At 38.3% G+C, this 12,211-nt stretch overlaps 1 protein-coding gene across 1 annotated transcript; it reads left to right on the top strand.

The window, feature by feature from the left end:
* Positions 1-1,439: 1,439 nt before the first annotated feature.
* On the top strand, positions 1,440-11,084 carry LOC140999312 (uncharacterized). Its single transcript, XM_073469647.1, has 9 exons — positions 1,440-1,648; positions 3,940-4,048; positions 4,352-4,526; positions 6,138-6,283; positions 7,809-7,985; positions 8,418-8,534; positions 8,704-8,790; positions 10,109-10,256; positions 10,485-11,084. The coding sequence occupies exons 1-9, from the start codon at positions 1,635-1,637 to the stop codon at positions 10,502-10,504; spliced, it is 993 nt and encodes a 330-aa protein (XP_073325748.1). The 5' UTR covers positions 1,440-1,634; the 3' UTR covers positions 10,505-11,084.
* The last annotated feature ends 1,127 nt before the right edge of the window (positions 11,085-12,211 follow it).

Genomic DNA, 12,211 nt, shown 5'->3' with positions numbered 1-12,211 from the left:
ATGTTCTCAAAAAGATGCCTTCAGGAGCCCGTGGGACACTGGCTGTGTGGTTAATTAAAAAAAAAGAGTTAATTTCCATTTTTCGTTGTTGATAGCAAAAATATAATACTAAAGTAAACGGGCGCTGTACTACATCTGTGTTGTAGTTCTCCACTAGATCACATAGAATAATTCCAAGTGCACACAATGAAACAAAAGTAATGCTCCTGGTGATGCAATATACAACTATGCATATTCACAAGACACTTCTATAAGAGAGCTAAGAAGTAAAGAAATCCAACAGTGCTCGTCAACCCTGTCCTCTGCATTTGGCCACAAATTGTCATCCACATCACACCCACGTCTCCTCTATACAATACACCTGGGAGTGTTTTAACAATCCCTTGCAATTTTCTGCAGATTTTTCCAGACATCCAGTATTTAGTGCATCCAAGAGGGACATTTGATCCTGTGTGTGGTGGTCACAAACTTTCCACCTCCATGAGAAAAAGAATTTCCCAGTAGGGTTGAGGAATGGAGAGAAAGATGGAAGGAAAAGTGACACCATCCTGAGATGGGCTGTAAAACCGAACACCATATAATTACAAAATTGTTGTGGATTAAGCTTCACTGACTTGGCAGTCAGTATATCTCATTTAGGAGTTTATGCAGTTTTATTGTCTTTATTTTATTTTAATATGCAAATGCAGAATGTGGCAAATTACACTAATGTTTTGTTATGCTAGGTTTTTATTTATTTATGAAGATTTCACAGTTTTGACAATAGCATGTATGTCAGTATGTGCGAAATGTGAAATGTAAATACAGAGTTTCGGTTGTGTTTGAGTTTGAGTGAGAAAACAGTTCATTGAATTTGAATCCAGTTTGTGTAAAAGCAATGAAATGTGGCCCACAGTTAGTCCACACTGACTGCAGCTGCTCTGACTGTGTGAAGAGTTTTGACAATGTAAACTCAGCTTTGAAAAAAATAATCAAAACTGTAACAGTGATATTAGGGTATTTATTACAGAAGTGTTGAAAAATTCATCAACTTGTATTGTTTGATAACCAAGTGATTACTAAAACTGTTACAGACTTGTTGTTAGTATTAGTAGTCCAAACATGATTATTAACACCTACATAATAATGTGTAGTTGCAGTTTCTCCATGTGGCCACCAGATGGCAGTAAACACATTCAGCAACCTTCATTTCCACATTTTCCATAATAAGTTTAAAAATAAAAAAATAAAACACTCAAATTAAACAGTAGTGTGTTAAGAAGTGACTAAGTACTAAATAAACACAAGAAACCCAAACTCATAATCGTTATAAAGACATATAAATGACACATATCCGACTAGCTAATGTCCCGAAAGCCTCTCTGTTGTCCTCCGCCGAGGGGCAGCAGCACTTTGGAGCAGCCATGCCAAACCAAAGAAGAAGAACTGTAATAATCATCATCATCAGCAGCAGCAACAGCAGCAGCAGAAGAAGAAGAAGCAGCAGCAGCAGCAGCAGCAGAAGAAGAAGAAGAGGCTCTTGTTCCTGTTTACCTTGTCGAAAGAGAAAATGAAGTTCTGACAGCTGGAGGTGGACAGACAGAAGAAGTCGCAGTAATGTAAATTCCTGGTCCTACAGTCTTGTCCGTAAAGACATGGACGAGATAAGGTCAGCAGACAAGTTTCTTGACTTATTTATCACAGTTTATGTTTTGTACCAAGTTATTGGGACGTTTGAGTCACGAGATAATTGAATCTGAATGATGCTCCCCGCTTAGTTATTACCCTGTTATAACTATAAGTCACACAACGTTGTGTCAGACAACAGCTCACCTGAATTAAATGTAAAAAGATGCGTCCATGTCATAGTCTGTATTTTTAGTATCTGTTGACTGTCTTCTATTAAAGTACCACATGTTGCTGGAGGAGGACTGACCCTAACACCAGCTGTTAAAACTGATGGTGCCATAGAAATGAGAGAGAATTACTGTCATGCTCATTTTAGTGGTGTAGTAGATCAATAGACAAAACATAACACGCTTAAAGACGCTGGGAAACATCTACAAGTGAGAGATAAGTCCATTTTAATATTTATTTAGCCTTCTAACTACTGCTTGGTGGTTATTTAAGTGTGCAGATAACTCCTTTTTTTATTCCTACTTCCAAATAGATACTTTAGGCTAGTTAAGGTTAATTATTAGCCCTCCAAAGATTTGAATTGCTACTGAAAAAAGGATAGTGTGGTCAGTGGTGTCCTACAGTAACTGAGCTGTCTAAATCACACAAAAGGCTTGAGGTACCTTGACCAAGTTTGTATTTGTAAATAAAAGAAGGAAAGAAAGACAGAAAGAAAGAAAGAAAGAAAGATTAAATAGGGTTGCCTTTACTTGTGTATTCAACATAAAAACACACAAATGTGTGTCAGTCCAAAGAGCTGCAGCCTCATGGTGTACGCCTGATAAATTCCAGGGCTGCAAAAAAAAAAAAATCACCTTTAATCATCTCAAAAGATCACCCAAAAAAACCTGCAGTTATTTTGACAAATATTGCAATTTGACTCACGATTAGTGAGAATGATAATTTTTGCATCACAATTTTCTTTTTTACTGAAAAACTATCATCATGACATAAGTCATGATGCTGTGACATTTGCTAGGGTCTGTAACAAACAAATCTTTTCTTGCATCTGGAAAAGAAGATCCGTATGCCAGCTCATCTCTACAGCACATTATAAAGCTGTTGTCACACATTTTACCTTTATCAAAAAATTGCAGCCTCAGCAATTTAAAAATTGCATTAGGCCATGTTGCGATTTTCGATTATATTTCAATTAATCATTCACAAGAAGTCTTTAAAATTATCATGAGTATGCTGTTTATTTTATTTCAGTACTGATTTTGAAAAGATCTGCACTATTTTAACCTTGAACAACAGAAATTCCCCGAATTTCACAACCTTCCAGCTCACCATGCTGTACAGTCAGTCATGGGTCTGATGTAACTTAAGGATTTTCCTGACTAAGCCGTCACTGTTGTGGCCCCTGGGCTCTGTAGGGCCCTCCTATTAGATACAGGGTCAATCAGCAATGTAGACTGTTAACATAGTGCCTGAAATCCTTTTGTACAGATACTGTTATAACTGTTATTGACAGGTCGTGTGTTGTGTTGGTGTTTGTGTCTCCTGCTCTGATTTGATTAGCTTGTGCAATCACTATATGACACTCGCTCTAGATACCTGTCATAAAGGCTTAGTTATTTGCTTAGATTGTATCAAAGTCCATTTGATTCTGTTTTAAGATGTCTTCAAACATCTGTTCAGTGGTAACACACTGTGTCATAAGTACATGATCATTTTGTATTGTTTATTATTTGTACGTTTTTTCAGAAGACATTTTGACATGTCCCAGTAGGAGAAGCACAGCTGCGAGCAATTGTTTGTTATCATTATCACCCATGCTTTTCCTGCTCTGACATGTAAAAATGCTGTGATAAAGACCTATTGTATTTCCTCTTACTTAGTCTGAACTATTTCTAAACTACAAGCATTCATATATAATTTTTCTTTTCCCTGTGCTTATGGTCTGCTATTGATTGTTGTTTATTACCCTGGGGTTTGTGTTTTGTAGCTTTGCTCCTTTTATACGTTTTGATTTAGAATTTTAATATCTCTGTTTTCAGTTTGTGTGTTGATTTATGGCCACTGTTCTCGAAAAAAAGTAACATATTAAAACATAAATAAACCATAAGGGACTCTACAAGGTATTTTCATTAAATCACCCAATTTCTCAACATAGTTTGGTGCAATATTCTGTCCACATCTCTAATGCAGAGCTATAGAAGACAAATTAAGGAACAAAATTAATATTTTAAAGTGCTGTATTTCTCAGACTAATTTGCAATGCATTAAAGAAACGTCACTTGTGTAAAATTAATTAGATAATTATTTTGTTTTGCACTGCAGTCCTCTGTTGGGCAACCAGATCTCTGGTCAACCACGGGAGGGTCCGGATCTTCTATCTCCAAACCTGAGGCCAAGACACCAGGAACTGATCCCAACACCATGTGGACCGGTGAGCTGCTGCAGCAAAAACAGAACTGTAAACCATAGTGTGATAAGTCAGAGGGAAACTGAAACAAATCCTGTGGGTGTGGTGACAGACTTTATACTCAAATATCATCTAAATAATCACTTAATACAACTACAAATAAAATAAACTGAAAAAACAGAAGGTCAGAAAGTCCCAGAAATCCCAGTCCCTCCGCCTCGCTGTCTTTATGTCTTCATACTTGAACTACTGTGTTAACTCAGGATATTAGTCTTGTTTAGACTTGTCCTTATGACAGGTTGTCTCTCCATCTCCACCCTCCTGCAGATAAAGCCCTGGTCGGAGCTCTCATGTCTGCTCAAGCTCTACTTCTGCTTCACCATAGTGTCTCTGCTGGCGCTGCTTGGCCTCACCCTGTCCAGCGTCTACAAGCAGCACATGGACACAGATGTGACGGATGAGGACAACCTCCCTGTATCCCTCATCCAGCTGATCGGAATACGTGAGTACCATCACTCCATCAGCAGAAAGAAAGACATTTACTGTCAATGTCTTCAGGAAGTCGATGCCACACCACACCCACCAGCAAGTTAGCAAAAAGAAGAAGTTTTTGTGGTGTAACCATGTGACGAAGACACAGGAGGAAATTAATGCAGTGACTTTAACTGGTATTTCCCAGAAATTATTTCATCATGTCCCAAGGATTCATTATTTTCTCCATTGATCTTTTGGCCCATGGTGAAGTCTTAAAGGAACAGTTCTCCCAAAAGTGAATATTCAGTCATTATCTACTCACCCCCATGCCGATGTAAAGTCAGGTGAAGTTTTATAGTCCCTAAAACATTCATCCAAATATCCAGAAGCCCTGAGAAAAGACATTATTTGCACCTTTTTTAAACTGGAATGCTAAAATGCTAAGCTATAAACATTAGTATGCCTGAAGTGGGTGCACGAAATCCCCTGTTTTAAAACGTTTAAGTCCCCATCTATTTCAGCTGTTTAGGAGAATGCTGCAGCGCAGTTTTACTGTGACGCTCCAGAAATACAAAACGTCACCTGACTTTCCTTCAGCATTGGGCTGAGTAATGACTGAAGGTTATTTTTGGGTGAACTGTTCCATTAAAATGTACTTTTTTTTTATCTCACTAACAGTCCTGAGTTTGGGTTTCACAGATAGAGAAAAAAACAGAAAATGTTCACATTTGTGCCTGTGGTGTCAGACATATGACCGGAAACTTGAATACACACACTGTTCAACTTCTGCATACACACAGATGTAGCTATTTTTCTCACATCTTCTTTTATACTATGCTGGTGAGAAGGATGCATCTTTCTATGAGTGCAGTTACGCATCTACACGTGCACAAGCATCACGCATATTTTTCATGTTTTGGTCTATCCTGTTTATGTTTTTTGCGCACATAAAGATTATATCCTGGTTTTGGACACCTGGGGCTTGTATCACAAAGCGAGATAAGTAGGTTGGCCAGCTATCTTTGGGCTTAATTCAGGATTTCTGTTACTTTTAATTGGGGAAGATCACCATGGTAACATGTGCTGCGGGGTTAACTCCGTGGAGAAATGTGGTCAAAGAGCAGCAAAGCATTGATTTTTGTTAATTAGCCAGTCTCTGTACTTACTAATCACAGTGCAGAGTCATGAAGGGCTGGAGCATAATTAATTGTTTGATTTGAAATTAATACTGTTTTTGTTTTTTTGCTGCTGATTTGACTAAGTTATGAAACCCTCAAATAAAGTATGAGCTTTAGTCGCCTGTAATAAGCATTTGTCATTGTTATCCAAATGTATATACACTAATTGGCTAATAGAGAAGATCATTAAGATTAATAAGAAGCAAAGAAAGTGGCACTTGTAGTATTAGGGCCATAATAAGTAGAAAATATGAATGATCACTGCAATATAAGGTCTTTACAGTCAGACATACAGAGATGATGGGGTTAATAAGATAAGAAAAAATATTATAGAAATTAGTTTTAAAGAAATAAAAACTACTATTAATGACTACTTGTCATAGTGCTAATATAAGAGTGAAGCTTTATAAAGAATCCATCCATCCTGTGGTATGTGAGCGTTGTGTGTCTGTCCTCTGCAGTGTTCTGCATCTACTACATCAGCCGGGGCGTGCTGCAGGAGAACAGACAGGAGCTGGTGGCGTTCGTGCTCAGTGTGTTGGCATTGATGGTCCGATCGGTGGTCAACTTCTCCGTGCTGGGGTCAAAAGGCAAGCAGGAGCTGCTGGTAGGTCGCCCTCTACCGGACGCCCTGAGACAACACACTGCATGTGGAATATTTAGAATTAATAATCATCTGCATATTGATAATAAATAACACAGTTTGTAGATTCTTCAAAGACTAGTTTCTTCTTCCTGTGACTGGATTATTGATTTGACGTATGGATTTAAAAAAGAATCCACGAAACCACTTATCTCCCGCATCGCCCTTAGATGTTTAATATAAGTTAAGACATTAAGACATATTCGTTTTGGTTTGAGATGCAGTGACATCAGATGTTCAACATAAAAGTGAATGCATTTAATGCATTTATATACATTTGTATCAATCTGGCAAATTATAAATTATGATGAAACTAATTATCAAGCTATCTGTAATAACAGTCACATACAAAAATAAAAATGCTGTGTGAATTACTGCATTATTAATGCAGTCAAACTGTACTTTATGAGGTTAAATACTAAGGCCTTTTTCGGCAAAAATCAACTGCAAATAAAAACATAACTAATTTTTTATCGCCCTAAAACATGTAGAGACTAATAGCATTTTTCAGCCCTAAATTTTGTCTGTAGGCTTCTTTTTAGACTGCATATAGAAGAAGATAGCCAGCCTGGGTGTTGCCTGAAAAATGACTAAAACCCAGTGTCACTGCTAGTCAAGCCTATTTGTTGTGAGCACACATAACGAGTGAAGGGAAGTGGGATGAATTTATCAACATTTTATGCTAGCTGCTGGTTTCCTCTAATAATCCCACTGATGACAGGGGAAATAACTGTAGATCCCCACAGCTTTCATCCTGCCTGAAGAAGTCAGAGTTTCACCACTTGATGTCGCTATTGTTGTATGCATGAGTCACATCTAAGCGTGAGCGTGGAAGTGTTTGTGGTTGGAGTGAATATTAAAAAAACACTACGAGTTCATCTTTATATCTCTGACTGGGTATCTTGGCTGATAGCTAATGCTGCACCATATTATCAGTTGTCTTGATAAAGTGAAAGTAAACTGATGGAAATGTGTGAGAAACTGATTTTGGCTTGTACAGATGAGGAAACAACACCGTGAGTTGCAGCAGTGTTTCTTCCTGTTAGAGGAATGTGAAGCCAAACAGGTTTGAATGTACAACCAGTTGCTTCATCTCTTGTGACCTTTAGACTGTCCATGACACATAGTGCCTGACCCCTGGCCTGAATAATGTTCCACAGGCTCTAACACCCTGCAGCAGACACTATTAAAACACTATGAATCCAGGAGCCAGGTCCAGCCCTCAGGGTGTTTTCTGCTAGTGATACTTTCTGATACGAGTACAACATTTGGTAGGGAGTATACTGAGACAGAGGGGGAAGCAGCAACATAAGATTCTAGCACTTGCCACCATTTTGTTTTAAAATATCATCCATGACATCCCCAAAAAGACAAAAAGAAAAAAATTACTGTCTGCTAGACACACTTTCATCTTTTTTAATTTAAATTAACCATGAAGACTTCATCTGAGACCATCCAAAGATCATCTGTGGTGTGTTTTGGGTCACAGGTTCGTTTCGTGTGCATGATGTGTCTGGGCGTGATCCACGTCGTCTGCACCACGCTGCTCGTCATGAGGCCCAACATGATGGCCTTCCGTGTGGGCGGGGCCTTGGAGAGCCTGCAGGAGCAATACTTCCTGCTTAACCTCTGTTTCTCCATGGTGACCTTTGACCTGCAGGCTCAGGTACATGTTCATTCCACTATACAAAACATGACAGGCTGGTGCTTTTTTTTTTGATGTTAGTACAAGTCTGCAAGAGTGTTTTGGTGCCTTCCTTGTGTCGGACCCACGTGCCTTTCCTCCTTTGCAGTGAACCGAGGTTCATCTCTCCAGCCTCAGTCACAGCCTCCAGAGAACATTTCTATACCTGCAGCATTTGATTGACTTATTATGTAACATTTAGAGAGTGAAAACAGCAAAAAACAAGTTTTTCTGGTTTGTATGTGTGTCGTGTGAGCGAGCACAAAGCGGATGCTCAGGTGTGATGCTTCCGCAACACGTTTTATCCTCACGTGTTGGCACATAATGTCGAGTTTACAAGGAGCGCTCGGGACGCAAACAATTGTCTCTTTGTGTGAGTTACTGACTTCATGATGTGTTGTGGGTGTGTTTCAGTTGTGTCTGTGTATCTTGATCACGACGTCGGACTCTGCCATGTCTGCTGACAACTACATCATCCTGGGCGTCGGGGTGGTTTGGGCCTGCCTGACCGCTGCTGTCGGGGCTGTTGCAGTAAGTGCTCATCCATCCATCCATCCATCATCTTCACCATAAACCAATGAGGAAAATATCATACAGGATGTGCTCTAAACAGTCGAAAACACACATGGTGAAATATAAAAGTCTGAGTTGTGTCTTTTTTTTTTCTTCTTTTTTTTATTAACTACTTGTTGTTTTTCAGGTTTTAAAGGAAGCCAGGGCGTTAGTTTGGGTCTTCATGGTGCAGAACCTTCCTCAAATCGCCTTCTTTGTTTATCTGATGTACATGGTGAGCTTCTCTCTGAATCTACATGAGTGAAGAGTGCTTTATGAAGCAGCTATTATGAACACAGACAATTTAAGTTCCTACTGAAGACGTATAGCTTTAAATATGGGCAGCAAATGTATTAATTTGTTTGAAAAAACAGCCTCAAGCAGCTGGACACCGTAATTTTTACCAAAAGTTGCTAGAAAAGGCATGACTAGAGTATTTGCTGGGGACTATTTTCTGCCGAGGATTAATACTTGTTTGATATTTCAGTGTGTATTGACAGCAGCGGGTTGATATATGTGTGACCGAGTCAAAATAGTAGAGAAAAGTTTCGCCAAGGGGATAATAAAGTACTACATACTTGAGTAAAAGTAAAGATAATCATGTTGAAATACGAGCCAATAGTACTTGAGTAAAAGTCTTGAAGTATCTGATATTAAATGTATTTAAAGGTGCAGTATGTAAGAATTTTAGTTGAAATCATTGAAAAACATAGTTCAAATGATCAGAATCAGAATGTGAAGAAATAACATGTGTAAGTACGTGTTTTATTACAGCGATATCCACAGCATGCTAACCAGCTAGCTCAGGCCTGCATGGTTATAAAAAGCTCATGTTCTAGCGGTGTAAACAGCAACAGTCTCCTGGTCCCCGAGCTCCCAGTCCAAACCTCTAGCTGCACAGCTAACTGAGCTAACTAGCTAACAGCAGCAACAGTTAGCAGCAGTTTGCAGTTATTCTGGTGATATTCTGCCCCCTATTAGCTTTAAGTATAATTCAACAGTGGTCAATTCTTACATATTGCACCTCATTAGTAACAAAAGTACAACTCATGCAGTTTACGTGTATGTATACACTATATGTTGTGTGTTGACCAATGATCGGCCTGGTGCATTATCTGATTCAACATTCCGGAATTTTCAGATTCTTGGAACCAGTGTTTTGCGTTTTTTCTTTATTACAGAGAAAAAAAATTATTTGTAAAATGTGCTACTTTTGGCTCTGGTGCAGCAGTCTGCAATGTAACTAATAACTCAAGTTATCAGATGAATGTAGTGGAGTAAAAAGTACAATATCTGTCTCCAGAATGGAGAGTGGAAGTATAAAGTAGCAGAGAATGGAAATATTAAAGTGTAGTACGAGTACCTCAAAACTGTACTTGAGCACAGAACTTGATTAAAGGCCACTGGACATTTAAGTGGTATCAAGTGTTTTGGGCTTCAGCAAAGTAACTAGTAACTTGAAAGTATCAGATGTCCTGTGAATATAGTGGAGTAGAAGTATAAAGTGACAGAATGAATTCCAGCTGGAAAACGTTGTTTTGCTTTAATTGCAGGTGATAAAGAAATGGTCCGAGGACAACGTGTACATCCTGGAGGCGGCTGCTGTCACCAGCGCTTTGATTTCACTGCTGATTAAAGGGGGTTTATTCTGGGGCCTCATCAAACTGGTGCACAGCTTCGGACAAGGCCTGAGGGAGAGGAGTGAGTAAACCGCTTTTCTTTTCTCGGTTTCAGTCCTTCAAATGTTTCTCTGATCAGAAGACTAAATAGACGCTACGTTAGTGGAGTATGGACTATCTCTACTTCCTGTTTTTATGTTGTCTTCAAACCTGACTTTTCCTAACTGGGCTGACCTTAAGCCTGTCTATGCTGGCTAGAAAGCAGCAGAAAACCACAATTTTGGCGTTAATCTCCCTTTTGTTTTCCCAGTGTTGGCACCCAGCAAGTGATAAAACATCTGGTGGTGGTGGAGCAAGGACACAGCTGCTGGCTGAGGGCCTCAAGAAAAGAAACTCCAGCCGGGTGGAGCTGACTGTGGAGCTCATCATTTTGTTCAACCATGTGCTGTTTACTGTATCGATTTCATTTCAACGTTTCTTTGTCAGCGTGCCTGAACACATGAGGTAAAGCTCCACAGTTTAGCTGCATTTAAACATTTTTGTATGAAACTCCATCGAAGGCCTTTGTACTTGGATTCATATTGGTTTCCTATTCTTACTGTCCTATGCACTGTACTTTTTCCTTTGGTGTTTGTAGGCTCTATGTGTAAACACCAAAGATTTTTTTAAGCATCCTCCATTTATAAAGGAGCTTTTATTTTAAAGGTCTTTTTTCTTTCTTTCCTGTAAATTACACTCAGAGCTGACTAACTTTAGTCTGCTTTTTTAAAATCATCATTGTCAAACTTGAATCTTGTGATCTGAACTACTTCTTTGAGCAACACTGGGATATTTTTAACTTTCTGCAGCACCTTAATGCACTTAACCAAGTGTTTTTTTCATCATCGTTTTTAATAAACTATCAAATCAACATCGACTGTTTTGATTTGTTGCTTAATAAGACGGGGAGTGAAGAGGGAGTTATTCGCAAGGTTCCAACACCTGCTTTACCAATTCAGGGACTTTTCAATACTTATCCAGGTCCCAATCCCTCAAATTTCAGGATCCATAACAACGAGCTTTACAGAAGCTCATAGACAACTATTAAGAAATATTAAACGTTGAACTTGCACATAATAAATAAATTTAAGCACTTTCAATGACCCATGTCTATTTCTAATTATTTTCAAGAATATTTAAGGCCTTAATTTATCTCCTTAAATTCACAAACCTTCAAGGATTTCACAAAACCATTGGAACCCATTTAGATTTGACTCTAAACGAAAGGCTTCATACATTCACTCATAGAACTGAAGTTACATTATGATAACTTTCTATTTTGTTATTAATAAATGCTGATTTTATAGTTATTAAACTTGAGTTAAAGGTATTTTTAGTCAACAACATTCAACTAAAATTATCAACAGACTTTGAAGAAACAGTTTTTACATTACAATGTCTATATATCTACTGAAGTTAGCATGCTAACCAGCTAGCCCTGGCCTGTCCCTGTCCAAACCTCCTGTCCTAACGGTACAAACACCAACACTCCTGTATTGCTCAGACCTCCCAGTCCGGACCACTAGATGCATGGCTAACCAAGCTAACTAGCTTAACTGCAGCTACCGTTAGCAGCGGTTAGCTGGTAGTCTGGTGATACAGCATGCTGACTCCTATTTGTTTTTAGTACGGCTACAACAGCTGGTTAATTTTTACATATTGCACCTTTAATAGTTATTACACTCATTTTTTATTAGGCAATTGTAAAGGTTTATAAACAAAGGCGATCCAAATAATGATTATAGATGAACTACACAGTATTTATTAACCATTTATAAAGTATAAATCAGTTGCTTAATACATGTTGTAATTAATGGTAAAGCGTTTTTTGTTTGTCAACAACAAAATAACTATTAACTAAAGTTTAATTAACTGTAAATTTATCATTAATTAATGCTGTTTTTTATAAAGTGTTACCATATTTGTTTTTTTATACTTTTAACTTGTTGTTTGGCTTTCAGGCTACATGACTTCCATCACACTCCCAAGATTTAAGTT

Source organism: Pagrus major, chromosome 7 (genome assembly GCF_040436345.1).
Source record: "Pagrus major chromosome 7, Pma_NU_1.0".
In the NCBI taxonomy this organism is placed as follows: domain Eukaryota; kingdom Metazoa; phylum Chordata; class Actinopteri; order Spariformes; family Sparidae; genus Pagrus; species Pagrus major.
Note: the sequence above shows the minus strand (reverse complement) of the source record. Positions and strands in the feature narration are given on the sequence as shown.